Source organism: Struthio camelus, chromosome 22 (genome assembly GCF_040807025.1).
Source record: "Struthio camelus isolate bStrCam1 chromosome 22, bStrCam1.hap1, whole genome shotgun sequence".
Lineage (NCBI taxonomy): Eukaryota > Metazoa > Chordata > Aves > Struthioniformes > Struthionidae > Struthio > Struthio camelus.
In genome coordinates, this window is record NC_090963.1 from 5,049,121 (window position 1) to 5,076,842 (window position 27,722).

The 27,722-nt window shown below is 49.2% G+C and overlaps 1 protein-coding gene across 17 annotated transcripts in view; it reads left to right on the forward strand.

Annotated features, from left to right (window-relative positions):
- GRAMD1B (GRAM domain containing 1B) overlaps nucleotides 1-25,669 on the forward strand; it is a 146,682-nt gene extending 121,013 nt beyond the window's left edge. For 9 of the 17 annotated variants that reach the window (XM_068916958.1, XM_068916949.1, XM_068916950.1 and 6 more), the window contains 17 exons: nucleotides 1,758-1,860; nucleotides 2,766-2,869; nucleotides 3,025-3,120; nucleotides 3,598-3,678; nucleotides 6,130-6,245; nucleotides 6,753-6,909; nucleotides 7,627-7,816; nucleotides 8,198-8,341; nucleotides 9,337-9,455; nucleotides 10,951-11,093; nucleotides 11,776-11,879; nucleotides 12,326-12,529; nucleotides 12,742-12,832; nucleotides 15,381-15,488; nucleotides 18,968-19,085; nucleotides 19,908-20,026; nucleotides 23,130-25,669. In XM_068916958.1, coding sequence (XP_068773059.1) covers nucleotides 1,758-1,860; nucleotides 2,766-2,869; nucleotides 3,025-3,120; nucleotides 3,598-3,678; nucleotides 6,130-6,245; nucleotides 6,753-6,909; nucleotides 7,627-7,816; nucleotides 8,198-8,341; nucleotides 9,337-9,455; nucleotides 10,951-11,093; nucleotides 11,776-11,879; nucleotides 12,326-12,529; nucleotides 12,742-12,832; nucleotides 15,381-15,488; nucleotides 18,968-19,085; nucleotides 19,908-19,997 — 1,968 coding nt within the window. In that variant the 3' untranslated portion in view covers nucleotides 19,998-20,026; nucleotides 23,130-25,669. The remainder of the gene's footprint in view (nucleotides 1-1,757; nucleotides 1,861-2,765; nucleotides 2,870-3,024; nucleotides 3,121-3,597; nucleotides 3,679-6,129; nucleotides 6,246-6,752; nucleotides 6,910-7,626; nucleotides 7,817-8,197; nucleotides 8,342-9,336; nucleotides 9,456-10,950; nucleotides 11,094-11,775; nucleotides 11,880-12,325; nucleotides 12,530-12,741; nucleotides 12,833-15,380; nucleotides 15,489-18,967; nucleotides 19,086-19,907; nucleotides 20,027-23,129) is intronic. The other 8 variants (XM_009674078.2, XM_068916952.1, XM_068916951.1 and 5 more) reach the window with 2 other exon arrangements.
- The last annotated feature ends 2,053 nt before the right edge of the window (nucleotides 25,670-27,722 follow it).

Below are 27,722 nucleotides of genomic sequence, written 5' to 3' on the forward strand. Positions count from 1 at the left end.
ATGGATCAGATGCAATTCCAGCAGTGAGTGTCTCTAAACTGAGCTGCTTGTCACTGTACAGAAGCTCTGGCGCTAAACTGAAGCGTCTGGTAGGATCCAGGTTTTGGACAGGTCAGGACATCCCTGATCCGGGGAAGGGCGGGGAGTGTCCCTCCACGTGGAAACTGCGCTGCTAAGTCTGGTTGCTGTAAGGCATTGAACCCAAAGCTCAGATCTGATTGTAATCTCTATTCCTCCCTCCTTTCGCATCCTCTTGCCTGCCCCAGGAAATACTGGGCTTGGGTTCTCGCTAGAGCCCGTCTCTGACCGAGATCTCTAACCCAGTATTCAGGCTAGAAGTTTGGTGAGTAAAAAACGTATTTCTTTCATCTGCCGGTCTACATATTTTATTCAAAAGTGAGACACCCTCCTTTGGGCCCACAGGCATGGAGCAAATACCTGAAGTGCTGAGCTATTAAGAAATATTAATTTATTAATAAATCGTATTAAAATGTGGATCATGAAGTGCAGCCAGACTTGAAGGGAGAGTGTTTCTAGTTCACTGTGTTGGTGCGAGAAAGAGGGAACGCTTTTTTGGTGTGTGTGTGTGTGTGTGTGTGTGTATTGGGGGGAGGGGGGGGGGCTATGTTTCCTTCTTCGGTTTGACAGCATTTGATAACATTGTAAGGCTAATGCTAAACAATCTTCATATCCCGCAAGTCCCTGTGACCCCACCAGCACCACTTCTCAAACAGAAGGTGCCCTCTGTAATCACATTTACTTTTGAGGGCCTTGCTGGGAGGTATGCCCACCACTCTGCGTTGGGAGATTTGTATTGCACGGCTGGAAGAGGTGGGAAATGGTTGTAGAGAGAGGAGAGGGAGGCAGGGAAGAGGTTGTAGCCCAGGTTGCTTCACCTTCCCTACGTTTGAGGGAGAAAGTGTGATAGGTTAGACAAGAGATACGGGCCTCCTGAATTTGCACCTGCCTCTGTTTCGGTGAGCTCCGCCTCCAAAGGATGTTCTGGCTATTCTGAGCAGCTGTCAGCGTGTGCATGGTGTGTAGGAGGCAGTCTTTGGCTAGAACTGTAGCTCTAGAGATGGAGTCACGTTAAAGTTTAGCAAATGCCAGAGAAGCCAGCTCCTGATCTCTGTGCAGCCAACAGCACAAGTTTTCTTTGACTGCCTTCCATGAGGCCAAATGACTGCATAATGAATACCAAATGTGGTTGAGTCCCTGTGACGAGAACCTCTTCGGAGTCCCACAGAAGTGTTCCCACTGTACCAGCGAGTAGCCGTGGGTTTGCTGACTGCCGGGTGCAGCGCTCGATGGGGACAGAAAAAGGGACGACTGCAGAATTCCTGAGCTGTACTAAAGCGCTTCTTTTCTGGGGTTGCTACGCTGTTCCTGGGAGTGTTGGGGATTGGCAGCTAACTGATGAACTGCGAACAGAGCACGTGTCATACCTTGTGCAGCGTAGGCTTGCAGGAAACAAGATTTCTCCTGCAGCCACAGCTTCTACGCGATTCCACGTTGCTGCCTAGCAAACAAAGGCATAGCCCTTCGACTCTGTTCTTGCTCTTTCCTTATGAGTCAGGTTCTCCTCTTCCTCTCACTTTACGTACTAAATCCCAAATCCTCCCATCCGTGTGTCTGGTGTGATGGGAGCTCCTGGCCTCACGCTTTGTAGGTGCGTCTGATCCCCTTCCTCCTTACCAAGGTGTTCCTGTTTTCCCACTCCGTTTCTCTGTACTCATGCCTGCCCCTCTCTTTAACAGGCGCTCTGTTATTTGCAGGTGTTGAGTCCAACATACAAACAACGGAATGAAGATTTCAGGAAACTCTTCAAACAACTTCCTGACACAGAGCGCCTCATTGTAGGTAAGGACAGCCCCTTTGTGCTGCAGTCCTGTTGTGCCAGCCCATGGTCTGGGAGGAAATCCAGCACCAGGGCATGCAGCTTTTTTTCTCTTCAAAGAGATTGCCACCAAAGGTACTAGCCCGTCGTCTCTTTCCTGTGGACGGTCCCCCTCCTTGCCACTTCTAATGGGTTTCGTTCATTTGGCTTCAGGAGAACAATGCTGATTGGTACTCAGCTGCAGCTCTGTCTCCTCATGATTTGAGGAGCGTGCTTTCCCCTACCATGCTCCCCCAAACTTGAGAGTTTGTCAGTGCTTGAGCTCTTCTCTCATTGGGCTAGGATGGCACGTCTCAACATGCGTGCTGCTGAGCTTCCCCTTTTCTAGCCCCTTTGTACGTGCCCCGTGCTCCGTACTCACACATGCCTTTCCTTCCCATATCCATTTAGGCTTTGGCCTTGCAACGGACTAGTGAATGCCTAGGGCATTGCATCTGTTCTTTTATCTTATGTAACTGGTGATCTCATACCATGTCTCATGCCGTTGAAAGATGCACATACGAGAAGAGAAACACGAATGGTTTAGAATGCTTAAACTGGGAGAGAGGTGAACAGTGGCACTAGAAGGTGAAAAGGGGGGAAAACACAGGTCAAAATCTGGACGTATTCTGTAGGATGCTTCAGAATGCCCTGCTAATAAGGCAAGATAATCAGTCAGTAAGACAGATTGCCTGTGATGTGTCCTTGGGAGGAGTCATAGCCTAGTGGATAGAGCAGCGACTGTGGTACAGCACCTTCGGGCTCTGCCTTTGACTTTCTGCAGGATTGTGTCAAGTAGCTTCTTTTCTTGGTGCTGCTGCTTATCCTCACCCTTAGGCTGCCCTGTCTGTTTTTGCTGCTCCTCAGTTATCATGTTCTCTACCCACAGATTACTCATGTGCGCTTCAAAGAGACATTCTCCTGCAGGGCCGCCTCTACCTCTCCGAAAACTGGATCTGCTTTTACAGCAACATCTTCCGCTGGGAAACACTAGTAAGGCGCTCTGACTATCCCACTGAGCACGTGTTTTATGTCAGCATATTTGCTGACAACCTCAAAAGCACTCTTTCCATTGCCTTTCTCATCAGTGTCTCTCTTTACCTGCTTTCTTCTTCTCCCTTCCCCTTTCTGCATGGCTGTGACTGTAGCTGACAGTCCGCTTGAAGGATATCTGCTCGATGACCAAGGAAAAAACAGCACGGCTCATTCCTAATGCCATCCAAGTTTGCACTGACACTGAAAAGGTATATCCGCGAATCTTCCATCTCTGGGGCCACGCTTCATTGGATGTCAGGGGCAGGGGACTATTAAACGCTACCTCTGAGAGAGGGTTCCAGACTGCCTGCTTGTGGTGCCTGGGGGCTGGAGGGAAGCACTAAGGGAAAAGGGGTAGGGGTAGGGCTTCTGCAGACCTCAGGCTTGAGCTGCATCTGAAACATATGCAGCTCATATGTGGCGTGTGGGGCAGGTAGATCTGAGCTATGCAGTAGCACACAGCTAACTAACTGAGCTGTTTCTGTGCTCAAACTCACTCGCTCGGGTGAGAGGCACTCAGCTCTCTCCTTTAGCCTGTGCCCAAGAGCTGAGCAGCTGTACTGTTTGGCTTGCTCAGTCCTTCTGTGAGCTGTGGCTGGAAAGTGATCCAAACAGGCTTGTCTCTTCCTCTCCCCTTTTATGGGCCCTTTCTGAACTGCTTTTTCTCTCCACCTCTTCCCATTCAGCACTTTTTTACTTCCTTTGGGGCCCGAGACAGGACGTACATGATGATGTTCAGACTCTGGCAGAACGCCCTCCTTGACAAGGTACAGAGACCGGCACCTCAGTGTTGGGGTGGGATGACGGAGGTGGTGAATTTATGCAGAAGCATAATAACCTGTGTCCAATTTATATGTGAAGAAAGATGCAGAGACAGTAAGCACATGCATTTTTAGGCAAAGCAGGTACATAACTGCAGGTGCAATTATCTCTTTTCGCATGGAATTCCCTTTATGTAGAGACATGTCTTGCACACACGTCTGTGTGCCTCTGCTGAGGTGTGGAAGCGCCTGCCTCAGGAAGGAGTTTTCATGAGATCCTTAATTCAAGTGAAACAGCCCAGAAGAAAGCAGTTAAAAACTGCGGCCCTAGCAGCTGACTCCATGGGCAAAGCTCTTAGCAAGTCTATGCTTGAAAAGGGTAGACTTCAAGACAGGACAGGACAAGAACGTGTGCTCAGGGCATCCCCCTAAAACATAGGAGAACAATGGCAGGTGCAGGGTGCGTTGGGTAAGGGCTCAGGAGGTTGGAATCTAAAATAAGGCAGGGGTGTGCACCTGCTATGCCAGAGGCCCCATATGTCTTAACGTCTGATCTGAGTGGCAGTTCCACAGTCCCTTCAATATTTCTGGCTCACTGCAGGAGCGGGACTCATGAACTGATCTTACAGGGCTGCAAGCGTTTGGAGATGTTCTGAGCTTGAGTTCATACCATACTGGAAGGATTAAGTAATGAAGCACCAGGATGCCCTGTCCTGAAATCAGGGCAGTATTTAGTATGCAAAAGGATCACTTTGCATTGGGTGGCTTGTATTGCTACCATATGCTGTAATTTAATCAGCCTTTTGAAGCTCAAAACAGAATTCGGTGCCCTTGGTTTCAAGGTCAAAGCAAACGGGAACTGAGATTTGGAGCAGTATAGACAGGAAACACTTAAAAAGCTCTCTTCTCAAATCTAAGGTCCAAGACTGGCAGGAGAGAGGGAGGGAGGGAGAGCCTGGCCCTGTTTTCCTGATAAAACATGTGAATTAAATAGAGTGCGCGTGTGAAGAAGGTGAAACAGAGGGAGATACTCTTCTAGATAGGTTTCTCATTTGAGTTCTTCCATGCCTTTGATCGTTACTTTGGTAGTGCTGCACCTATTAGGAGCTAGATTAAAATTTTCCTAGCTTATCACATCGATAACTTCTTCCTAACTGTAGGAAGAAGTCCAAGCCAGCCAACTCTGAAAAAGTTCACTAGATTTGTTTTCCCTCATTATGAAGAAATGTTTGTCATTGGTCATAAATTTCTCACGGGTAAGAAAAGAGCTCTTTTCATCCCTGTACCACATGTTTAAGTCACGAGTTCTCCAGCCCCGTTTCTTAGGTGCTCCAGGAGGCAGTCATATGGTGATCAACTGATCTGCGTCCCTACAGAGTCGTCTTGATAATTCATTTTCTCTTTCTAACTGGAGATATATACAAGCTTTTCACAGGAGTTTCCGGTGAGACAAACTCTTCTTGAGTTTAAACTGCAGCAGGAAATGTTTCTCTCTTTTTGCTGCTGTTTCAGATAGTTTTAACTGCAGCTGCAATCTTTAGGCAGTTTTAATTTAAACAAGCTTGAGGAAGAAAACTCATAAAGCTTTGGAGTTTGCTATAGTCAGAGATATTAAATAGAGGTACAGCAGAAGAGAGGAGAGAAGCTTGTATGGAGGACAGATCAATTTCCCAGAGAACGCAGAAATATCGCTCACGTTATCACAAATACAGCATTGTAGTTCTGCACGAGGTTATTAACGATGCAGAAATCTTGTGTCTTGTGCTGCTCTGGGCGTAGCCTCGTGATGGCTTTCTGGCCGTGTTTTAAGTAACCTGAGATTATGGACTGGAAAAATAACCAAGTTGGATTTTAGGGCAGAACCTGAGCCGACAGGAAAATCCTGCTTGGCCAAAGTGCCTGTTATCCTTGACCAGGGCACTTTCTAAGTCAGCTTGGCCCAAGCGTGTACGAACACATATGCCCGCAACCCCTAGCCAGCCTGGACCTGGGCCAGCCTGGACCTGGGGCAGCCTCCCCGTAGCACACAATCCACCTTGTAGCAGCACTGGAGTTCAGGAAAGGTGAGACCGTCGGACAGCTCTGACCTCCCATCAGGGGTTCTGTCAGAATCTCTCACTTCTGCCTTCAAGGCAAGAAACATTATACTCCTGAGAATGAATGTTACACTTGCGAAAGAAAGCAGCTCGTGGGCTAGTGGCTTTTTTGAATGCCAGCGTTTTTGGATTTGACTCCTACTGAGAGAAAACTCTTTGGGGTTGGGGAAAAAGGCGCTCCAGTCCTCAGTGCTGTTCACTGCCATGACGAATTGCCAGAGTCAAACACGAAAGTTATTTAGTTAATACCAAAGTAGCTCTTGGAAGCGTGAGACCCCGTGTAGATGTGAAGTGAGGTGAATTCATTAGCTTTTGGGATTCTCAGGTGAAAACATAAGCTCTTCTGTGTTCTCCCCCTTAGCCTCTCTGTCCGAAGGAGCTTTGGCACTTTGTCCACCAGTGTTACGGGAATGAGCTGGGTCTGACCAGTGACGATGAAGACTATGTGCCTCCTGACGATGACTTCAACACAATGGGGTGAGTGAGGAGGAATAAAATCTGGTTGCGATGAAAAAAGATGGCCTCGGGAAAGCAAGAGCCCTGATGCATCACGTGGCCTTAAGCTGATGCTGCTTTCTTCCCTGCGAGAGATTCTGGGTTCTGGCCGAATACCTGGCCTTAAACGTGCAACGTCTGAAAAGCTTAAATAAGCATAGCATTTCCTCATGGAGGTCAGTAGGAACCGAAATGGCTGCCTCTTTCCTCGCCGAGCTACATGATGAATTCTGTTAGTTCTTGGCAAACACCGAAGCGTCCCAGTCACCAGGCCAGTCAGTGTGTTACCTGGTCAGGAAGTGCTGATGTTTGTCAGCAGTTTGTGTAAACGCTTGAGAAGTTTGGGCTTGATATCCCCTGTACTGAGCCATTTCTGCTTCCAGTCAGACTGCCAACGGCTTAGAAACTGTCTTCCTCGCTCCATGTGTCCAGTTGTAGCTCCACTGGGAGGGGTAAACATAACAACTTGTGTTCTCTGTGGGGTCTCAGCTACTGTGAAGAAATCCCCGTGGAAGAGAACGAAGTCAACGACAGCTCCTCAAAAAGCAGCGTGGAGGCCAAGCCGGAAGCCAGCCCTCAGCTGCCAAAGAAATCTGTCACTGCCAGCACGCTGACATCTACAGGAAGCAGTGAAGCACCCGCCTCGGTAAGTGTTCTTCCTCCGTTGCAGTGGGAACAGTAATCCTTGTCTCTGGGATCTCACTGGCAGTCCCTGAATGCACAGGGGTAACTGTTCACCCTGTAACTGCTCTTCCCCTGTAACTGCAGCTGACTGCAGTCCTTGAGTCACATGCCTGCGAGCACGACATTTACCCAAGAAAAAATGAGCAAAACTTGCCTGCCTGAAAAGCCAGTAAATTGAGACTTTCAGCAGCAAGGGTATCTTCCCATCTGTAGTTTTGGATTGAAAAGAAGTGGGGCACTGGAGAAGGGCTATGTTTTCTCCTCTTCCTTCAGTCATCCTCTAGGAAACATCGTGTAGCTTCAGGGTATCACACCAGAGCAGACCTTGTTTAAATATAACCTGATTTCCTAGGCTTGTGCAGGGAGTAAAAATAGTGTTGTTCATGTTCTTTTCTGTCATTATGTGCGTGCATTTGAAAGAAACAAAAAACCTGGTATACATCCCAGGCTTGAACTGTATGTGGCTCTTTGTGAGCAGGTGATTTAATGTGCCCGTGTGTTTTACAAAGAGCGTAAAGTAACCCCTTCCCATCATGTACTAGCCAACTTTCTGACATGTTGAGGCCACACAAATGTTCAAAGCTATGAAAGTGGTCCCACAGATGTAAAGAGTTTTCAGAAGGAAGTGCCATTTTCCAGGTGCTGGTTGTGCCCTCCTTATGCTCTGTTCTTGCTGCAGTTTGATGGAGTGCTACCAGAAGAGGAGGAGGCAGTGGCGGAGAGTCCTGTGGAGAAAGACCTGGCCATTGCAAGTATCATGGGAGAGAAGATAGAGATCATTGCCCCCGTGAACTCCCCTTCCTTGGACTTCAATGACAATGAAGACATTCCCACTGAGCTCAGTGACTCGTCGGAGACCCACGATGAAGGTATGCGGGGAAAGGCCACTCTGTCAATGTTGCGTTCAGCCTTCTGCTCTCCTTTCTAGTGAGGGACCAGGGTAGCAATTACCGAACCCCTTTTGTGAGCCCTTATGAGTTCAGAAGGCACAAAGAGCTCCCATTCTGGGCTGCAGAAAGCGAATGTGTGTGTGTGGGGGGGGTAGTTGGAAGGATGTCGCTAAAATAACACCAGGTGGTTAATTGCCCCTTCTGATGTTACAGCTCTTGCCTTGGGATCAGTGGAGGAAAAGGGTAGGAGAACCTCCTTTGGGTGCCTTCTTCGCTGGGGTTAGAGTAAAACTAACTGAAGTCGTGATACTCTAAAAGCACAGGATCACGGTTGGGGTTTGCGGGCCTGTTTCCTCACAGGGGAAGTCCAGGCCTTTTATGAGGATCTGAATGGCCGTCAGTATGTGAATGAGGTGTTCAACTTCAGCGTGGACAAACTGTACGACTTGCTCTTCACGGACTCCCAGTTCCAGAGGGACTTCATGGAACAGCGTCGGTTCTCTGGTGAGCTGCATGTGGCAAAGCCCAGGGACTGATGATGGGCACATTGCCTGTGAGGAGCAAAGGCCCGCACAAAAGGAAGGTCTCTGCATGTGGTTCTTGAGTACATTCCTGGAGATGCAACTTTGCCTGAGGATAAAGGGTTTGGGCAATCCTCTGGGAAAATCTTGGGATCGCTTTCGTCTGTGCTGACAGTAATCAAAAGCAGTTAGAGTCAGCCCTGTTTGGCTATCTAAGTTATATTTTCTAAAAGCCAGGGCTAAGTTTGTGGAAGAGTCAGGCTTCTTCCCCCCCACCCCCAACCCGAACATCAGCTCAGGCCTGATCTGGTCGTTCAGGGCTTAGCGGTCTGTGGAAAAAGCTTTTCTAGCTCCACATCAGACACTGGGACAGACTGTGCAGTTGATGACTTTGCAAAGAGAGGGTTCCTCGCCGGTCGTCTTTTTCCCTGTCGCTCTCGGTTTGCAAAAGGAGAGAGACTTCCAGCCTCTCCCCTTCCCCATGTGCTGAGAGAGAGGAAAGCACTTCCCAGACTTCTTATTCCTCAGGCACTTCTAAATCTGAAACCATGCTACAATGAGGCCCTTTCTACAGCTGCTCTGCTTATCCCTCTGAGTAGCAGACTGGTGGGACTCTGAAAGGTCAGGGCAAAGCCACTGGAAAAAAAAAAAAAAAAGAAATCGTGTGTTAACTGTCTGGTTGACAGCCCCAGGCACAGATGTCCCCATGTAAGCCTGGGAGTGGTACAATACCAGCAGTTATGTCCCTGACTCCACTGTGCTGATATGCCTCGTCCCTGCAGTGACCACACTTAGGACAGGAGACCTTTCTTTAGCACTCAGTCTGGCTCTACTGCTTCTGCTGCCAAGCTCTCCAGGAAGGAGGAAATATTCTGCTGAATTTAAAGTGGTTATATGATTATGCTTTCCCTAGGGAAGTGACCTGAGACGCCTCTCCAATTACTTTGATGGAGTTTTTTTTTTTTTTTTTCCTCCCAGATATTATCTTTCATCCCTGGAAGAAGGAGGAAAATGGCAATCAGACCAGAGTGATCCTGTACACTATCACCCTCACCAACCCTCTGGCTCCCAAAACTGCCACCGTCACTGAGACGCAGGTATGTGAAAGGGGAGCAGGGACGTAACGCTTTGTAGAAACAGATCTGACATTTATTTTCATGTCTTGGGCATGCTGCTGTGCGCGTTTTCATTCTCCCTATACGTTCTCCTTTACGCTTTTTTTTTTTGTATTAACTTGCTACCCAGTATCACTTCAAATGTGAACAGCCAGTCTTCCACGCACACTGGATTCCATTGCAAGGAAGGGACCCTGAATTTTCCAGCAAAAGCAGATCAGTTTGTAAACAAGCAACATATTTTAATGACCATGTTTGTTGCCTGTACGGATGGTTCTTGAGCTGTGCTCAGTGAAACAGACGCTGTTCATTGGCAGGGCTGGCAAGAAGGTCAGATACTGTCAGGTAGTCCTTCCCGCAGCTGTTCATAGAGACGCCCAGGCTTTTTACTGGTGAGGAGAATCAGAAGACCTGTTTAAAAAGGTGAAAAATGGGAGCATCTGCAGTGCACTACAAGAGCCAGGCTGGCTGGCTGTGTGCGCTAGGGGCTGCAGCTGCGCAAGGAGAAAGGGCAGCTGCCTCCATCCGTGTCCAGGGACATGTCCAAGTGTGCAAGGGTAAAAGCCGTGAGTTAGCTTAGGAGAATATTAAGAGGGAGTCGAGAAAAGACGGGGTGCCTGGGGAGTATGTTTCAGGGAGAAGAGAATCTCAGCAGCAAGGCGTATCCTGTAAGGATGGGAGGATCCGTGCTGAAGCAACGATTGTGCGCAGGGAAGATACGGATAGAATAGGGGAGTGATGGGCAGAGGGAAGCAAGCGCACTCTGAGGCAAGCAGGCACATAACCTCTTTGATTCTGAATGTGGGGTCCACCACAGAGACGCGCTTTGCTGTGTCCTCGCTGCAGAGGGAAGTGGAAGGCGTCTCTTAAGAAGAGCCGTACTCCCACATACGAGTCTGCAGTTACTGCGTCTGCCCCTTTGTGCGGTTTGTTTTGGGGCAAAGTAAGAAAGGTCAGAAGCACTTAAAAGAGATGAATGACAGGTTTTCTGATATTTAGAATCACAGAATAATTTAAGATAGAAGGGACTTCAGGAGGTCATGTGGTCCAGCCTCTGCTCAGAGCAGGGCCATCTCTGGTATTAGATCAGATGGCTCCCTGATGAGTTAGTCTTCAGTTCAGTGAGAAGAAGTAACACTGATCACCTGCAGAAGTCCTGAAGAATTGGTCCTGCTGTGGCAGTGTACGTAACTACATAACTGATACAAAACGCTGGAGGTTGAGCTGCTGGCATGTACGCTCATTTTGAAATATGCCATTGGGAAACATCTGGGAGGAACTTTTGGTTTTCTTGAGCGTGCCTGCCGGAAAAGATGAGCTACTTTGATTGAAAAATTGTAGAGATGGAGCTCGGGCATGGGCATGGTCTCTTATTTGTGGTGGAGCTGTTTTTGTAAAGTGGTAGTGAAGATGCCTGTCTGCCAAAACCTTGCTCTAACCAGACTAATAGTTGCCTTGCGTGCTGTCTTTTATGCAGACAATGTACAAAGCCAGCCAAGAAAGCGAGTGCTATGTCATAGATGCAGAGGTGCTAACTCACGACGTTCCCTACCATGATTACTTCTACACCATTAACCGCTACACGTTGACTCGTGTTGCCAGAAACAAAAGCCGACTCAGGTACACTTCTTGTGGGGTAAACAGCCGTACTGACAACCAAAAGTCACCTCTGGGAACTGGGGTGGGAATTCTGCTGCTTGGTGTGTTAGAAGGCGTTGGGGAGAACGTAACTTTATTTCTTTGTCCTTGTCGTCCGAACCCTCCTGTCGTGGGAGAGGCAGCCTTCAACTGTGGTGACCTCGAGCAAAAAATAAAATTGCTGCAGAGGAGTTGCGGTTGGGTCAGGAACAAGATTTACAGACTTTTCTTGCCCCCTCCCCCCCCCTTTCTTTGAAGCAGTGGCTTGTGGAGCATGTTGTCACGCACAGGAAACAAAATGCAGTAGGCAATAGGGCCTATCTCCAGAGAGCGTGTCTCTGAGAAGCATTTGGCGGGGGGGACAAGCAGAGGAGTTTGCTACCAGGCAAAGCTATGGGCATTCGTGTTTGACTTGGATCCAAGTAATCTGTCTGTCTGTCGCTTGGCCAGAGGTCTTGGGAGTCCTCTCAGGGGAGGCTCCCTTGAGGCCTTCATGCTGCTGCCTTTGGAAGGACTTTTCGTGCAAGGCTTCAGATCCGGAATCACACAGATCCAGAAGTAACAGGGTGCATGATTATTTTGCGTGTTTACATGGACAAAGGCTTGTGAATTGACATCACGTCCTGGAAGCAAAATTCAGTGCGACTTTCCCTCCTTCACATAGGGTTTCCACAGAGTTACGTTACAGGAAACAGCCTTGGGGGCTGGTGAAATCCTTCATCGAGAAAAATTTCTGGAGTGGCCTAGAAGATTATTTCCGTCATTTGGGTAAGACTGGCAATGACTGGAGCTGCAGTAATGTCCCACAAACAGTGGCGCCCTGAAGTTTGTGCGTGTTTCCCTGTAAGCAGGCAGCGTAACAGTGTGATAACCTGCTTGCCAGCTTGCTGGGGGTCAGATCTCAGGGTGGCTTTTAAACGAGGCCAAACCAAGGTTATCATCACAGCAGTTGGTAGCACTTGCTGGAATTACACTGGTCATCAAATCCTGCTCTCTGGCATGAGAACAGGCAGTCGGGGCCCAGGGCTTGGCTACAGGTATAAGGGCTGTGCAGCGTTATCTTCCTCAGGCACGGCCAGCGCCAGCCCTTGCCGGGATGCTTTGGCTCGGATGGCACTCCGCCGAGCGGCTGTGTCGTTAGAGGGCTTTAAGTTGATGTCAGCGGGCAAGGCTGGTGTCCGTCCTATTAGACGCGCCTCTTCCTGTCTTTGCAGAGAGTGAACTGACCAAAACGGAGAGCACGTACCTGGCTGAGGTCCACAGACAATCCCCCAAAGAGAAAGTGAGCAAGCAATCGACCGTGCGCCGGAGGAAACGGGCCCACGCCCACCTGCGGGTGCCACACCTGGAGGAGGTGCTGAGTCCGGTCACCACCCCTACAGATGAGGAGGTTGCGCATCGAATCAAGCACGTGGCAGGTCAGAAACGTGCAGACCCCTCAGGGTTGGGGGTGGAGAACTGGGCACCTCTGGAGACAAACTGGACCCTTGTTGGAGAGAGGCTTAATGGGAGAGAGGGATCAGGGTTTTCTAGAGCAGCGGATGCGTGTGTTTGAATGAGATGGAGCAGTGGTGTAAAGAATCGCCCTCCCCATTGGATGGCCTTTCACAGCCTAAACGCGTCTCCTCAGGTTCCACTCAGACACGGCACATCCCTGAGGAGAGCCCCAGCGGTTTCCACCTGCAGAGTGTCTCCAAGCTGCTCCTTGTTATCAGTTGTGTGTAAGTGATCTTCTCTGCTCTCCCTTCACAGTCAGTCTTTCTTCTTTGGGCCTCCTGTGTCTCTGGTGTTCTGTGCTCCCCTGGGCGAGTCTTTTTTCTCTCTCCTGTTCTTCTCTGTTCCCAAAACCTTTTCGAGGACAGGAAAGCAACGAGAGGCAGAAAAGAATGAGTTAAAATTTCTCCCAAATGCCCCATCAAATGTTTTGTCTGCCTTGCTCGCAGCTCCTGCAGACCTAAGCCAGCCACTGTTGTGGCTCTGTAGCTCCTTTCTTCATCGAAGTCTCTCCTTTCCCCTCAGTTCTGAGCTTGCTTTAACCAAGCACAGGCGCCACGCTACTGCATGTACCTAGGAGTCCTTAAGGGAGGACGGCTGTGCTGTATGGGACACGGGCAGTGTTGTTAGCTGGCACACAAGGCAAGGGGCAAGCTATGCAAGGAGAAGGGGAGTCAACAGTTAAGGGAAATGGGACAAACAGAAGGAAGCTCTTTTCTTTTAGGGACCCAGTTCAGAGATTGATTACTTCTTCAGATGTCATCTAAAAAATGTATTTTGTGAACCAAGTCTTTTAATGTCATCTGCCAACAAGCTAGCTGTAATTAGCAAAGCATTCTGGTTGTGACCGAGGAAGAGGCTGTGCAATCACAACAGGGCTCAGCATATGTGAGGAGGCCTGTTTGCTACTTCTTTCCTCAGAACTGGCAAATTCTGGTTGGGTACTTGGAAATGTCTGTTCCTGGGCAGTGACTTTGGAGAGAGAGAGACCATCCGGGGAAAAAAGCTGGACCGCTTAGAGATGAATTCTGTGAAATAAGGGTAGAAACACACGAAGCAAGAGAGATTGGCGAGATTTTGGTAGCTCAGCAGCAAGGACTAGGTTTACTTTGGTTCCTCTTCCTGCCACCACCTTTCACAGTTGCTAGTCTCAGACCTGCTGGATCTGTGCTCAGAATGAGCCCCTCATATCCCTATGACTCTGCCTGTAGTAGCCCCAAACCTGGGAGTATTTATCGTTTCTCTGCCTTTTGGGCTGTCAAGACGTTAAGTGTTGCGGCTGTTGCAGGACAGGACTAGTCAAGCAGTACAGTCTGAATGAGTGATCTGGATATGGCTGGTTTTTTTGTAGTTTTTTCCTCCCCCAGCACTTAGGGAAATGGAAATCTAATGCTAACCCTAGAGGAAAAGAGGATGCTTGAGCATTCTTTCCTGAAGCTCCATCCACCTTTTTTGTGAGGTCTGAAGAAGATGAGATTTGTAGACTGATGTTACTTTTTAGAATTGAGCGCCTTTCTGTGTTTCCTTTTCCCAGTGAGTTTAAAGACTGGATAGGTTTACAGCGGCAACCCAAAAGCTTCCCACCAAACGCAGTTCAGTAACTGGCATTTGGGCAGCTGTGACTGCACATGTAGCAGCAGTACGGCTATTTGTGGGAGAAATTTGGGCCGTGTGGCAGATATTTGCGGGCAGACAGCCTGGTGCTGTCTTCTGTGTCTGGACAGGTGAGATGCAACTGATGTTTTTGGTAGGAAGGCACAAATGCTTTAAAACAATCTCTACTTACAGGCTACTCGCTTAGAGTGGTCAGAGCGCCCTTCATTAATGTTTCCAGAGCACATGTCTGGCTGGTTGCCATCTGCCTGAATTGGCTTATAGTGGGCCATTCTTCCAGCAAAATAGCAGCATTATTCACGGTCAGGCACAAGCGTGTTATTTTGGAATCTATTCCCTGAGCCTGTCAGTGTAGCTGATAGATAGGAGGAGCGGAAATGCCAGTGTGTGGTGGTGGTGGGAGAGGAGCAGTTACAGTACCTGTCTGGTAAGAGCACTGGCTTGCACGGCCTGCGGTGGCGTTCCTATCTCTGGATATGGTGTCAGCAGGTGAGGAGGGGTAGGCGCACGCAGGTGGAAATGTGCATTTACCTATCTGCCAGTGCCCCACGTGGGCACTCTCTGTGCTTGTCCACAAGACCCTCCCACAGCTAACGCTTTTGCTGACTATCACCCATAATAGCAGGCACATGAATATTATCTTTCCTTCTTGCCTCTTTTCCCACTGTTCCTTTCTTCCTTCCTCCCCCCCCCCCCCCAATCTTCTGTACCCTCTATGAGCCTTCTCTGCTCAGCCCAGTTTTTCCCGTTTTGTGTCAGTCCGTTTCTAACCTGCAGCTACTCCGTCTTTTCTCTTCCCTGCTCCCATTAGGATCTGTTTCAGGTACTGTCTCTCTTTTTTACCTCTTTCTTTACTCTCCTTTTTTCCTCCCTTCCTTGGCATTCAGCACAGCCACCCATCCAGCCTGTTCTGTCTGCTCCATCTGTCATCCTCTCTGTCCTCCTGCTCACACCTCTCTCCCAGAAGGTGAAGTTTTGAGCGCTGATCACCTGCCTCTTACTCAGATTAAATTCCCACTCCCATACAGAGTAGCCCTGGGCCCCGGAAACCTTGTTAAAGCATTGGGTGTTTTCCCAGGTGGGACTGGCAGAGAACGGAGGTATACAGTGCTCACAGTAAACTGACTGACGCCTTTTTTTTTTTTTTTTTTAAATCCCCAGTCTGGTGTTGTTGGTCATTCTCAATATGATGCTGTTCTACAAACTCTGGATGCTGGAATATACCACCCAGACGCTCACGGCATGGCAAGGCTTGCGGCTACAAGAGAGGTAACGTCATACCCCTTTTTTTTTTTTTTTTTTTTTGGTCTTTGTCTCTTCTTGCATGCTTCCTATTGATGTTAGATAGATAGAGGGTTTTATAGACTGCCAGAGCCCAGGGTTCTCAAAGAGATGCCTTCCCTTCTGTAGTTACAACAAAGGTAAGCTTTTTAGACAGCTCAAGCTGCTAGGTAGCTGAAGCTGCATGGCTATAAATCAATGTTTCCACTAAGTTTTATACGGTTGGCCAGTTAGAGCAGAAGACAGTGCGTTAAAGGCAACTTACTTCTGCTCCTTCTCCGTCTGCTGTGTAACTGAGGACACAAGCGCTATGAACAAATGTTCTGCAGCCTTGAGCCAGTGTTGTCACCTCTCTCCTTTGCTGGCTAAACTTCCCTGTATTTATGAAAAGCATTTGCATCCAAATGAGAACTGGAGCACATGCCGCCCAATGGTTCGAGATGTATTTTGAAAGGTCCAGATACTAGCAAATTGCTCTTGTGGGGGGGGGGGGGGCGCGAGGCACGTGAGCACTAGGCGGGTGCAGGGAGCTCCACAATGACCTCCTGAGTGCCTTGGAGGTAGCTGGTAAGCAGTGACGAGCAACTGCAGATGACTGCCTTCCTTGCCTAATAACTGGTAGCATGGAACCTTGGCCACAGCTTTTTGAGCGTCCTGTTACATAACGTCTTGCTGGGTGTGTGCTTACTGACATGTGTGCAGGCCTCTCAGCAGCAAGGCAGGGTTCCCATAGCAGCCTCTGCAGAAGGCATGCTGCTCACTGCTGCAAACCGGACTGAGTTTATTCTTGGGATCAGTCTGTAGTATAGCCTCTCCCATCTTGTCTAGGGTCCAAGAAAGACTGCTTTGCCAGCTGGTATTTCCCAGGATGCCCTCCAGAGCCCCTGCCATAGCTGGCGCGTACACTGGTGGCTTGATGTTGTTTGCAATGAGGGCCAGCAGTTCGGGGTTGTGAGGTCTCGCTGGCATTTTGGGCGAATGCGTGCTGTACATAGAATGCTAGATAATCCTGCTCTCCTGCTTTGAGTCTCTATTCTTAGTGATTGAGGTTAGGAACACAGACGGCCCCCCCCCCCCTTTTTTTTTAAGGTGTTTTTGTCCCCCATATGTCCCTGGCAGTATTATTGTGTGGTCACAGTGATCCTCTTGCTAGCACTTTGCTTTGTCTTTAAACATCTTAGCAAAGCGCTGCCTCAGTGATTTTTTTTTTTTTCTTCTGGCAGGCCCTGCCTCATGTTATGGGCTTTGCTATTTCTCCTTTTCAGGTGGGGGCTTGCTCTTTTCCATAACAGCCTCTGAATACTCTTGCTATCTGGGCCACAACTACAGTATTAGTGTAGGGCTTATACAGTGCTTTTATGCCTCTTGTAACGTGCATGTACTGGAATCATACTATTCCCTTGCAAAGGTAACCTCCTTGTGTTGCGGCGACTGTGATTGCAGAGAGGCTGTGGAAATAGGTGCTGCACTGTACCCTGCCCTGTGAGAGACCAAACCCATCTGCTGGAGTCTGAGGCTGGGCATGCTCAGAAGCACATTAAGGCTCCGCAGACATTTTCTTCATGGCTGGTTCTGATGAGACTTAGATTCAGCATGGATATGGGCAGTCAGTGGTCCCCGAAACTAAGTACCAGTCCTAAATGCGTAACCTCTCCAGCTGGACAAGGAAAGCCATCTTTATTCATAGTAGAGTGTTGTTGGTTTTTTTTAGGAGACTAGGATTTACACCATTGGGACTGGATCCATTTTTTTATTGTCTTTTTTTTTTTTTCCCCACTCTGTTACGCTTAACATTATCTGTTGTGTAGCAAATGCCAGGGCTGGAGGATGTGGTGTAAGACAGGTGCCAGGGCTCAGCCAGTGATGGGGAGGTGCCCGGGACTGGCTGCCAACGCCTGCCACTCAGGGGCATGTGATGGGGCTCGGGCAGCTGCCAGCCCTGAGCCCAGCGAGCGGGTGGAGCTTGGCTGGGCCGAGGCCAGGATAAAGCTCAGTCCGGCTAGAGCGACGCGAGGAGCGTAGCGACGAGGAGCGTAGTCAAGGCAGTTAGCACGGCAGTTGGCGACGGCAGGAAGGCGCGGCAGAGGCCGGTGCCCTCTGCCCTCCTCCTGAGGTAAGAGGGAACAAAGTAGAGCATTACATGGCTAGGAAGTTAAAAAGGAGGTTAGTTTGGGGAGCTACTGCTAACGTAGGGACTCCAGCATAGGAGGCTGAAGACCAAGACTATAATTTTTGAAAGACTCAACTGTAGCCTGCAACGCCTAGAAGGTGAACACTGTCTCCTTATGTAAGACAGGCAACACCCAAGAGAGGGGGGATTTTAGTACTTAAGCAGGGACTTCAGGCAGAAGGCAAAGTAGGTGAGGTTTAGCTATCTTAGCAACAGGTAAAGCTGTTGGTATTACAGGCCCACGAGAGCACCTGCTTCAGACAACATTCAGCATACTTTCTAAGGGAGACAGCCTGTCCTCTGCTGTGACTCCAGGCAGGAGGCGAAGCTGAGCTAGCTTAACAATTGGCAACGCCTGGGGCCCACAGTTCAGACCAGTGAGGAGAAAAGAGGCTACATGCAGCTTACCTTCAAAGGGAGACAGCCTGACCTGAAGCTCTTCTTTGGAGGGCACCGGCCTCTGCCGTGCTAACTGCCTTGACTACCTAACTGCCGTGCTAACTGCCTTGACTACCTAACTGCCGTGCTAACTGCCTTGACTACGCTCCTCGTCGCTACGCTCCTTGCGTCGCTCTGCCCCACTGAGCTTTATCCTGGCCTCGGCCCAGCCAAGCTCCACCCACTCGCTGGGCTCAGGGCTGGCGGCTGCCCGAGCCCCATCACATGCCCCTGAGTGGCAGGCGTTGGCAGCCAGTCCCGGGCACCTCCCCATCACTGGCTGAGCCCTGGCACCTGCACTGAGCCAGCCCCATTCAGCAGCTTCCTGGGGGACCGTTTGGGCCTCGAGGGGCGGGGGGGGGACTTGTGCCTACGCTTACCTGTCATTCCAGAAGGAAGTTAGTGCCACTGTGCCTCAGGATAAAGGGAAAGCCTTGCGCTAACAAAAGCTAACACAGCACATCTAGAGCAACACAGCCACAGAAACAGTACCTGGCAATCTGTCCAACAGCATAAGCACTGCCACCTTCTTTCAGCACACGCCTCTCGGGCCATGAGCACGTACTGCCTTCTGTACTCAGCTTCCTCTCCGGAACCTGGGCATTCGGCTATAACCACGTTTGGGTGCTTCTGCAAACGCCAAGTCTTGGCTATTACCGTGGTTAACGCAGAGTGACGTCGGCGTCCAGTTTAGGCAAATACAAAGCACATTAGGAGACACTCGCTCAGGGAGGGGAACTACCTCAGGGAGGAGGGGAGAGATTGGACAGCAATCAACACAGTCTACCTCCCAGCCTGCTTTTCCTCACCTTGACCTTAGTTTTCCCACATTCACTCTTGCTCATATTCTGCCTGACAGGTTACCCCAATCCCAGACAGAATGGGCCCAGTTATTAGAATCTCAGCAGAAGTATCATGACTCAGAGCTACAGAAGTGGCGTGAGATCATCAAATCTTCGGTGATGCTTCTAGACCAGGTGAGAATGCAATTCTGGCCATTTAGCACTGTGACAAGAAGGGCACCGCGTCCTTTCAGCTGCCTGCCTGCAATCCCACAGCCTTACCTAGTTCCACTGCAGCCAGTCAGGTGGATTTCCTCTGCTGCTCCTCTCTCCCTTTAGATGCCTCTTCCGACACAGGTGTGTGCAGCAGGTCCCAAGGGCTATTCATAGGATGCCACAGCCTCGCTTTCATCTCTTAGGTCCAGGCAAGTCAAGGAGAGAGGTCTGCGTGGCCAAAGCCTTAGATTAGACACCACGTTTTGTATCTAGTCCCTGGCATCCCAGTTGGGGGGGCGGGGGGGGGGAAGGTCTGTGAAAACCTTGTCAATCCCTGTTTGGAATGCAAAATTTTCCCCCTTCTGGCCTGGGTTCACGTGCAGCTTGTAGCTTGTGAGGCCCAAGGGGACAGGTTCTGCGTGGGTGCTTAATACCACAAAGCCAGCGGTTTCAGCACCCGCTGCCAAAGCGCCAGTTGTACGCTCGCCTGCTTCTAATGAGGTTTATGAAGGAAAGGGGCTCTCCCGTATGGAGAGAGCAGCTCACCTTGCACCTCTTTCTGCTCACCACGTCCTTGTTATCTTGGAAAAACGCTCTCTCGCTCCCTTCTCAGGCTCCATTTTTCTATTTGCACGTCCCAGCCCTGAGGTACCAGTCCCAGAAAACAGATGAATATGATTTCAATGCTCTGTATGGAAAGAGGAGGCATCTGAAGGCACGGTTTGGGAAGGAAAACCCAAACGCTCTCTCACCTTTTGGAGTTAGCGTAGCATCACATCGGAGACCTTTCTTGTCTTGCAGATGAAGGACTCGCTAATAAACCTTCAGAATGGCATCGGGTCCCGGGACTTCGGGTCAGATCCAGAGGAGAAACGGAAACGTTTCCACTAACAGGCAGGAATGCAGGAGGCCAGAGGACGGTGTGCAATATGTGTATATAGGATATATAAATATATATATATAAATATATATATATATATATATACAGAATATAAATATATATATTATATACAGATTTTAAGAGAAAAAAAGCCTATGTATTGAGAGGAAGGATTGACCTCCAACACTGGCTGAAATGGAGCGTCTCTGGGGTAGTGTGGTGTGCGTGTGATTGGGGGGGGCTGTGCTCTCCCAGCACTGAGGTGCGCTTAGGGACTCACTGAAGTGTGCTCCCCTGGGCCCTTGCACCACTCTTCTGTATATTCCTGGCTGTGCGTCTGTCTGTCTGTCTGTCTGTTTTGTTCTTGTTTGTTTCAAAGGGAAGCATCAGAGTGAGCGTCCCTCCCCTCCTCCCTGCGCATGAGGGTCCCTTACTGACTATAGAATACCTACATATGAAGGGGACACTGTCAAATGTCTTACCTTGCTGGCTTCAGGGCAGAGAGGTTTTAGCAGTCGCCATCAGTCTCTTATGGAACCGTTCACCATTTGGAAAGGAGGCCGCAGAAGGAATCGGTCTAGGTCTCTAGACAGCAGGTCTCATTGGCAATCACCTCCTACATCTCTTGGAGCAGAAATGCAAATCGCTGTCATGCTGGCCAGCCTGGTTCAGAGAGCAAAGCCCAGAATGTAAATGAGCTGAAACACTTTCTCCAAACACTGATTTGTCTCCTCCTGTTAGCGATACTACATTAATAGCCGGGGAGATAGTGGGGAAGGGGCGGGGGGGGGATGTCTGCCTACATGGTGCTCCGATGGAGGAGAGCCACAGCACAGACAGCACACTTCTGTTTCCTTTGACAGTGTCCCCTTTACATTTTCTGTGATTTCCCCACTTTCCACGTGCTTGAGTGCCTGCCATTAAGTCATCCCTGTGCTGAAGATCTACATCGGTGCTGAAAGGGCTACCTGTGTGATGGGGCGGGGAGGGCAGGAGTGCCCCAACTTAAAAACAAAACCAAAATTAGTATTTATGTGCAGGCTCTCCTTTCTGCCAGGCCACGTGCTATTAGCAGGATATGGGGTGCGAGGGCTAAGGAATGCCACAGAACTGCTCGCGCTACTCTGCTCAGTAAAGTTTTCCTCTTGCCCCTGCTCAGCAAGACCGTTTTTGTTCATACCTCCTAGCCTTCTTCACTGTGGATATTTTGATGAATTACACCTATGGCATCTTTCCATCAGTCCAGAAGAAGTTACAGGGACCAAAAGGAGAGGGGGGAAAAAAAAAAAAAAGGGACTGTCAGTGGGTGCAGGAAAGATCTGGGCAACTGTCTACAGCATGAGGCATCTCTCCTAAGCTGGATACTGAAGCCTTTAGTCCGTAAACAGGGTCACGTGCTAGCAATGCATTAAAAAGGCAGTATGCATTTTGACCTGTTCTGGAGGATAATTTCAACCTCCCATCAGCAGCCAAATAAGGGAGAGGGGGCAGAGGCTGTGCTGTGGAGTGTACCAACACCATTGCGACTGGGTGGGATGCAGGGTACCTGGCTGAGTAATTAATAAATGCTTTCTTATCTTACCCAGCCAGGTAGATTAGCTGGTATGTGAGGCCCTCGGTCTCCACCTTGTTCAACGCCAGGATTTTTCCACGTTCCAAATGACAGGAGGGAGTCAGCTGAGTATCTCCCGTACACAAACGGTGCAGGTCTAGCTCGTCCACTGTCTCTAGTTCCCACGGGCGCTGAAAGAGCAGGGGACAAAAGGGTGAGTAACTGGTCCCTGTATCAGAGACTCTCATCTGCACACCTGGAGGACAAAGCAAGAGTCTAAGGAAAACCCTCATGAGCTCCTGTTCACATAGCCTGACCAGGGAGAGGTACTGTTGGTAGGGGAAACTCAGTGATTCCTCCCAACGTGCCTAAGTGTCGCGATCAAACGCTAACCACAACGTAGCCCAGGGAAGACTCACGTTTGAAGGAGTGAGGATGAAGACAGATTGTCGAGAAGACATTTAGGAGTGGGAAAGTCATGGTGCAATTGGCAGAAGCATGCCTGGGAAACTAGGGAGTTGTAACTAACTTCTATTTATGACTATTTATTTAATTTAATGCTGCTGACTACTGTACTGCTCCCTGGCTTTTTCCAGTGAGGCTGCTGAAATGACTACTGTACAATGAGACTGAGCTCCTGGTGCCTGGGAAGAGCGTTCTGCTGCTGGTCGTGGAATGGGAGGGCGCCGACTCCCTTCTGTTATTTGCCACACTAACTGAGAAAGAGTCTCATTTCCTCATTATTCGCTTCCGCAATTGCTCAGTATAGAAAAATCCTTTCCTGCCCACCTTTCTCTTTTCTAGAATTTAAGTCAAAGCAGCAGGAAAGGAGACAGACAGGAAGACCTGTAGTTTGCCACCTCACCCATGCCAGGAAAGGAAAAGGGTAGATTTTTGGGCGAGAAACCTGGAACGCGGGTCTCTGCAACCTGCCAGCCAGGGCTCTATACACAGACAGACAAAGCTCGCTAAGAAACAGAACCCCACCTGTCTGAGAGGGTCACAAATAAACGCTAGTAATCAGAACTGTTTTCTTACCGTTTGGGTATTCTCTTGCTAGCTGTGGAAGGAAGAAATCCATTCTCTCATTGGTGTAGCCTTCTTCCTCTGCAGCATTTTTCCAAATTGCCCTCTTGATAGGTTCTGGACTTTCCCACGGACACAGCTTCCTCAGACTTGGCCTTAGCGATAGAATTTCGCAAACCTTGCTAAATTAGCACGAGGCCATGCAGAGGCACTTAAAACGGTTTTAGGTGGGAACATTCCTTCTGCCTGCACATTACTCTGAACTGGGTTTAACGTGTTAGACAGGTATCCCGACACACCAGCTGCACAAAAGTCCTTCAGCGAAGGGCATCAGGGTAGTGTTCAGCAAACAGAACCTTGTAACGTGCGGTGCCCTTCAGGCTGAGGAAGGTTTCTCTTCCACACGTTAGGTTTCCTTTTCTCAGACTTTTTCAAAGTGCTTGCTTTTCGCCACTTAGCAGCAAAGCAGGCTTGCAGTTGGATGGGGTCACGACCCCTTACTGTCTCTTAATTTAGCAGAGCAGTAATAAAAGGAAAAAAGAAAGCTTTTTTTTTTCTTTTTTAGAAGTAAAACCCACAACGGCACTAGAGGTGAGGGCATAACCGAAACCGTAGCAGGATTTTGTCTGGATGCCTTCTTCCGGAGAGGTGAGATAAGAAAAATACCCCCTATTGCAGTTCAGTTCCATTGGACAGAATAATTGCTTTTGCATCCATAGACAGTTTTGGCCCTTTCCCGTTAGGATTAAATTTCCTGAATAAATTAGTAATGCTTTCTAGGCACAAGACTGAACAACCTGCATAATGTTGCGGGGGGGGGGGGGGGGGGTGGTATTTCTGCCTTCCCTAAGCAATCACAGCCAAGTTGTAGCTTAGCTTTCACTGACAGGGTTTCACTTCTTTACTTGCTTGCGTTGCTTACCTGTGCCAGAGAACCCCACGTGGATGGTAGTTCATAGCATCATAGCACCTCGCAAACGCAACTCCCTTGCCAGGTCCTCCATCTGACCCTTTTGCCACTGGTAATCTGCCAGGTGAGCAGAGCCGCGTTTTGATTTGCAGACTCTGAACAACTACAAAATAGATGTTTTAGAAAGCGTTTCTCCAGCCAAACGTAACACAAATCAGCACCAACAGCTAGTAGCCTAATTCTTGCCAAATAAGATAGATGGATACTACCTACAGCGAGGAGGAGGAGGAAGAGAGAAGGCAGAAGTTGTTGCACGTTCTGACGTCCTGGTGTGTATCTCTCACCTGCTTAAATGGGGGAGAATGTTCTCATGAATCCCGGCTTCGTACAGTCTCACTTCCAATAACTATCTGCCTTCTACTGCTTACTTTAAAAGAGGTGTTTTGCGTTAGGCCATCTGGGACAAGCTCAAATTGAATTTGGGACCCGGATAGCAGCTATGGATTAACGTGCATCATAAAGTAGATACCAAATGTATCTAGTCCAGAATCTGCGCGTAAACGCTAGGAAAGATGAAAGGCTTACGTTATTTCAGGTGGCAAGCTCAGAAACATGTGCCCAAGGTAGGGGCATTGCTGGGTCTGCGGAACCTGCAACGGAAAGAATAGTAGCTCAGCTATTCATTAATTGGACAACCATACTTCTGGGTGTTTATTCAGAAATGAACTAATAAGCCAAGGCATACTTCATGCACAGAACTTTGATATTAATTGATATTAACTGATACTAAGTTCTCCATAAATCCTTTCTAGCTCCCCATAAATCCTTTGGGAGAGGAGGAAAAAAGTAACAAAACCTTGATCTCCCTCAACGTATCTCAGGTATGCGGCTGACATAGTATATGTATTTACACATAGCTTATACTCAGCCATACGAGCAGACTGCTTTTTGACCGCCTGACCACCCCCCCCCACCACCACCACTTACCTACTTCAGCTCTTTCTAACAGAGAAACCTAAGAGATCTATGTCTTTATTATCATATGACCCTGCACTGAAAGAGGCAGTGGTTCAAAGTGCAATACTGTGCTCGACTTACTTAAATCAACAGCACGAAAGCTGCTCTGAAATGATGCCTGCGTTGCCGTATCTCCTCTGAGAAAGTCTTGCAATGCCAGGCTGCACGCCTTTCTCATCAGACCCCGCTAGTTTCAGACGCTCTCTCCTGTGAAGAGATGGGGACAGACTTTAGCCTACTCGTCCCCTCAGCACTAAACCGTGTAAGCACATACATATGTTTTTTCCCTACCTATGTATGAGAAGATGGAGGGCTTGTTTTTTTCCCAAGTAGCAGCTGGAGAAACTTTTTGGTCCAGATGCTTGATGAGACCTTTTGAATGGGCTCTGCAGTGATCTCTGTACAGGTACAAAGGTGACAGGAAAGGCTGCAATACATCAAGGCTGAGCAAAGAACACACGTGCAAACCTCACGGTCTGACTTGCTGCATGTCAGAAATGCTAACTGCTAAATGCAGTGATTGCTGAACAGATATAAAGGTGACAGGAAAGCCTGCACTACATCAAGGCTGAGCAACGGACACGCTTGCAAACCTCATAGTCTGGCTTTTTGCGTGTCAGAAATGCTAACCAGAAAGGCGCGCATACCTGCAGGTTCTGGTGAAGACAGCGCTTCTGTACCATGTGGCCTGTAGCACTCTCCCCTTCCTAGCAGCTCTTCCTTCTCAGACTTGCATTTCCATCGCTTTTCAGTGATCCAGAAGCACCTGAACCTGAAAGGAGACAGAGAGGGCAGCTTCCAGCTTTCACATCATGCAGCTCTAGGAGAGAGTGGTCGAGAGAATCTCAAAGACCAGCACCTCTCTCGACAAATGAGCTTCAAAACAGAGGTTAGTGGCAGACGTTTCAGGGGAGTAAATTCACTCGTGGCTAGTTAGGTGGGCCTTTTTATGCAATGAGAAGTTGGAAAACTTTTGTGACGCCTCTTCCATAGGGTTTATTTCTGTGGGCGCAGTTAGCATAAAGCCAGCACGTGTGAGTTAACGTATCTGAAAAGCCCATCTGCGAACGCTGCTGCCGAAGCGTACGCAGTCTGTAGCCTGCTGCAGTGATCTGCGAAGAGGTTCTGTCGGAAGCGTGGCCCAGTCTCCCCTGAGGGGCGCTTTTGCAGTGTGTGGCTCCTACTCTGCCATCAGTCTGGAGATGGTATGCTGCCCGAGAATACTTCTCCACACGATGGCCTTAGAGTGTTTCCGTGATTCCTCCCAGGTGAGGAATGTACTGAACTAGCCAGTTTCTAGCATATGACCAAGTGGTCTTTCAGTGTTTTCACCCCCCCCCCCCCCCCACAGCCAGGACAGAGGCAGCCCGCTTGCTCATTTATTAGGTGGAAATTCCTGATCCCCCAGTGTGCTATAGGTGAAAAGCACAGTCAGTAACAAAAGCTTTAAAGCAACAATGCAATGCTTGCAGCTTGTAGCACTGCTGGCTAGGGAAGGGACTGGCTCAAGGAGGGTAATTCTGTCATGTTTGCCAAGGCTGCTGCTACCACCCTACGGTTCTTGGCAAAACTCTGCTTTCTGAGTTACCTGCTGAAATCCAAAGAGTTCGTTCCAACAGGATCTTTGCCAGACTTGCTACCCTTGAGAAATTCTGTGGCACAGTCGTGGACTGTGGCTCAGACTTTTCAGAAGGTCTCAGCACAGGTTAAAATATCCAGCAGGGGCTTGCTTAAACAATACTCCAAATAGAGACTCGTAAACCAAAGCATCTGAGGTAAGCGGCTCACAAAACATTTGTGGCAGTGTAGTTTCCAAGGTGTGACTGTGCCGAGCTTTGGGCCCATTCCCCCTTGCCTGCCATGCTTTCATCTCTCTGTGCTCTGCAGTCTGTACAGCCCAAGTCTCTCTGTGCCATAATACCTTTTTTTTCTAAATGTGCACGCTGGCCAAATAACACTATCTCACGTGTCGATCAACTGTTGATAGAAATTATTCCCTCACCTAGCCAGAGAGCATGGGCTTCACTGATAGCATGGATACGTGCTGTCCTACGCCCTCCTCTCCCGCGCACGTTTTGCAGTGCTTGCTATGGCTTTTCCCTCTCCCCTCTCCCCTTCGCTGCCAGACAATCACACCCTTTGTCACAGGTGGACTGACGTGGTGCTGTCCCTGCTTGCCTTTCCTTGCTGCAGTTTGTATGCTCCTTAAGAGAATGTGTTTTGTTTTTTCGGTAAGGAAAGGACTTCCTTCTGCTGAAGGAATTATATTTGCACATGGCTCAGGGAGGCATAGCCTCTGGCCGTTTCTGTTACCTCACTCATTTAGGCCAATTCCATTGCTAACGTAAATGGCCACCTTCCCGAACCCAAACTCTGAGTTGATTTAGAGATGAAAACAAACGTGCAGCTCAGGTTCTAGAGCCACTTGGTCACGTCTCAGTCCAGCGGCACTAGAATTTGGGAGAGCGGCTGCTGTGAAACAGCAACTTCTATCTGGCAAAGAGGTGGAGCTCGTGCCACATGTGCTTCCTTCCTGTCCTCGGAAAGCCCCCCTCCTCCCTTGTAACAGCAGATACAGAAGCACTAACCTGGTTCTCGGCTCAATGAGGTCGGAGGGGAAGGAGGAGCAGCAGAACGTTGCAGCGTACACCGTTACAACCGCCGAAGCCTGGCATCGTGGGGCTGTGGCGCTTCTGGGACGTTACCGTTCTTCCTGCACTTCATCCCTCATTGCATGCTCCAGGGCTGGATAAAGCTGCTAAAAACCTGGAGCGTGCTCTCCCCACCTGAGACCCTGGATCCTGCAACGCCAACTGCCGTGCGTAATCTCAAATTAACGAGGATCATCTCATGTCAGCAAGGACAGGGAAGGGGTCATACAATCACCCCCAAGTGTGCCCTTCCCTTCGGGATTACAACACCGGAGCCCGGGGGGGGGGGGGGGGGGGGGAAGGGCCCACTGTTGGCCAAGGCCGATACAGCCTAAAGCGCTAACGTGAACTCTGGAGGGGGGGGGGTAGGGGTGCGGGAGGAACTGTGGTTCTGTTTTAGGAGTTGTCTAACTGTCATAAACTTTGCGCTGTGCGCAAAGTATCATAAAACGATAATGAAACTTACCTGCTAGAACCTAGGAATTATAAAGGCTACACAGCCAAAACTTAATGTAAAGTAGCTAGTACAAACAATGGAAGTACGGTATAAATTAAAAAAAAAACTATCAAACAAACAGTG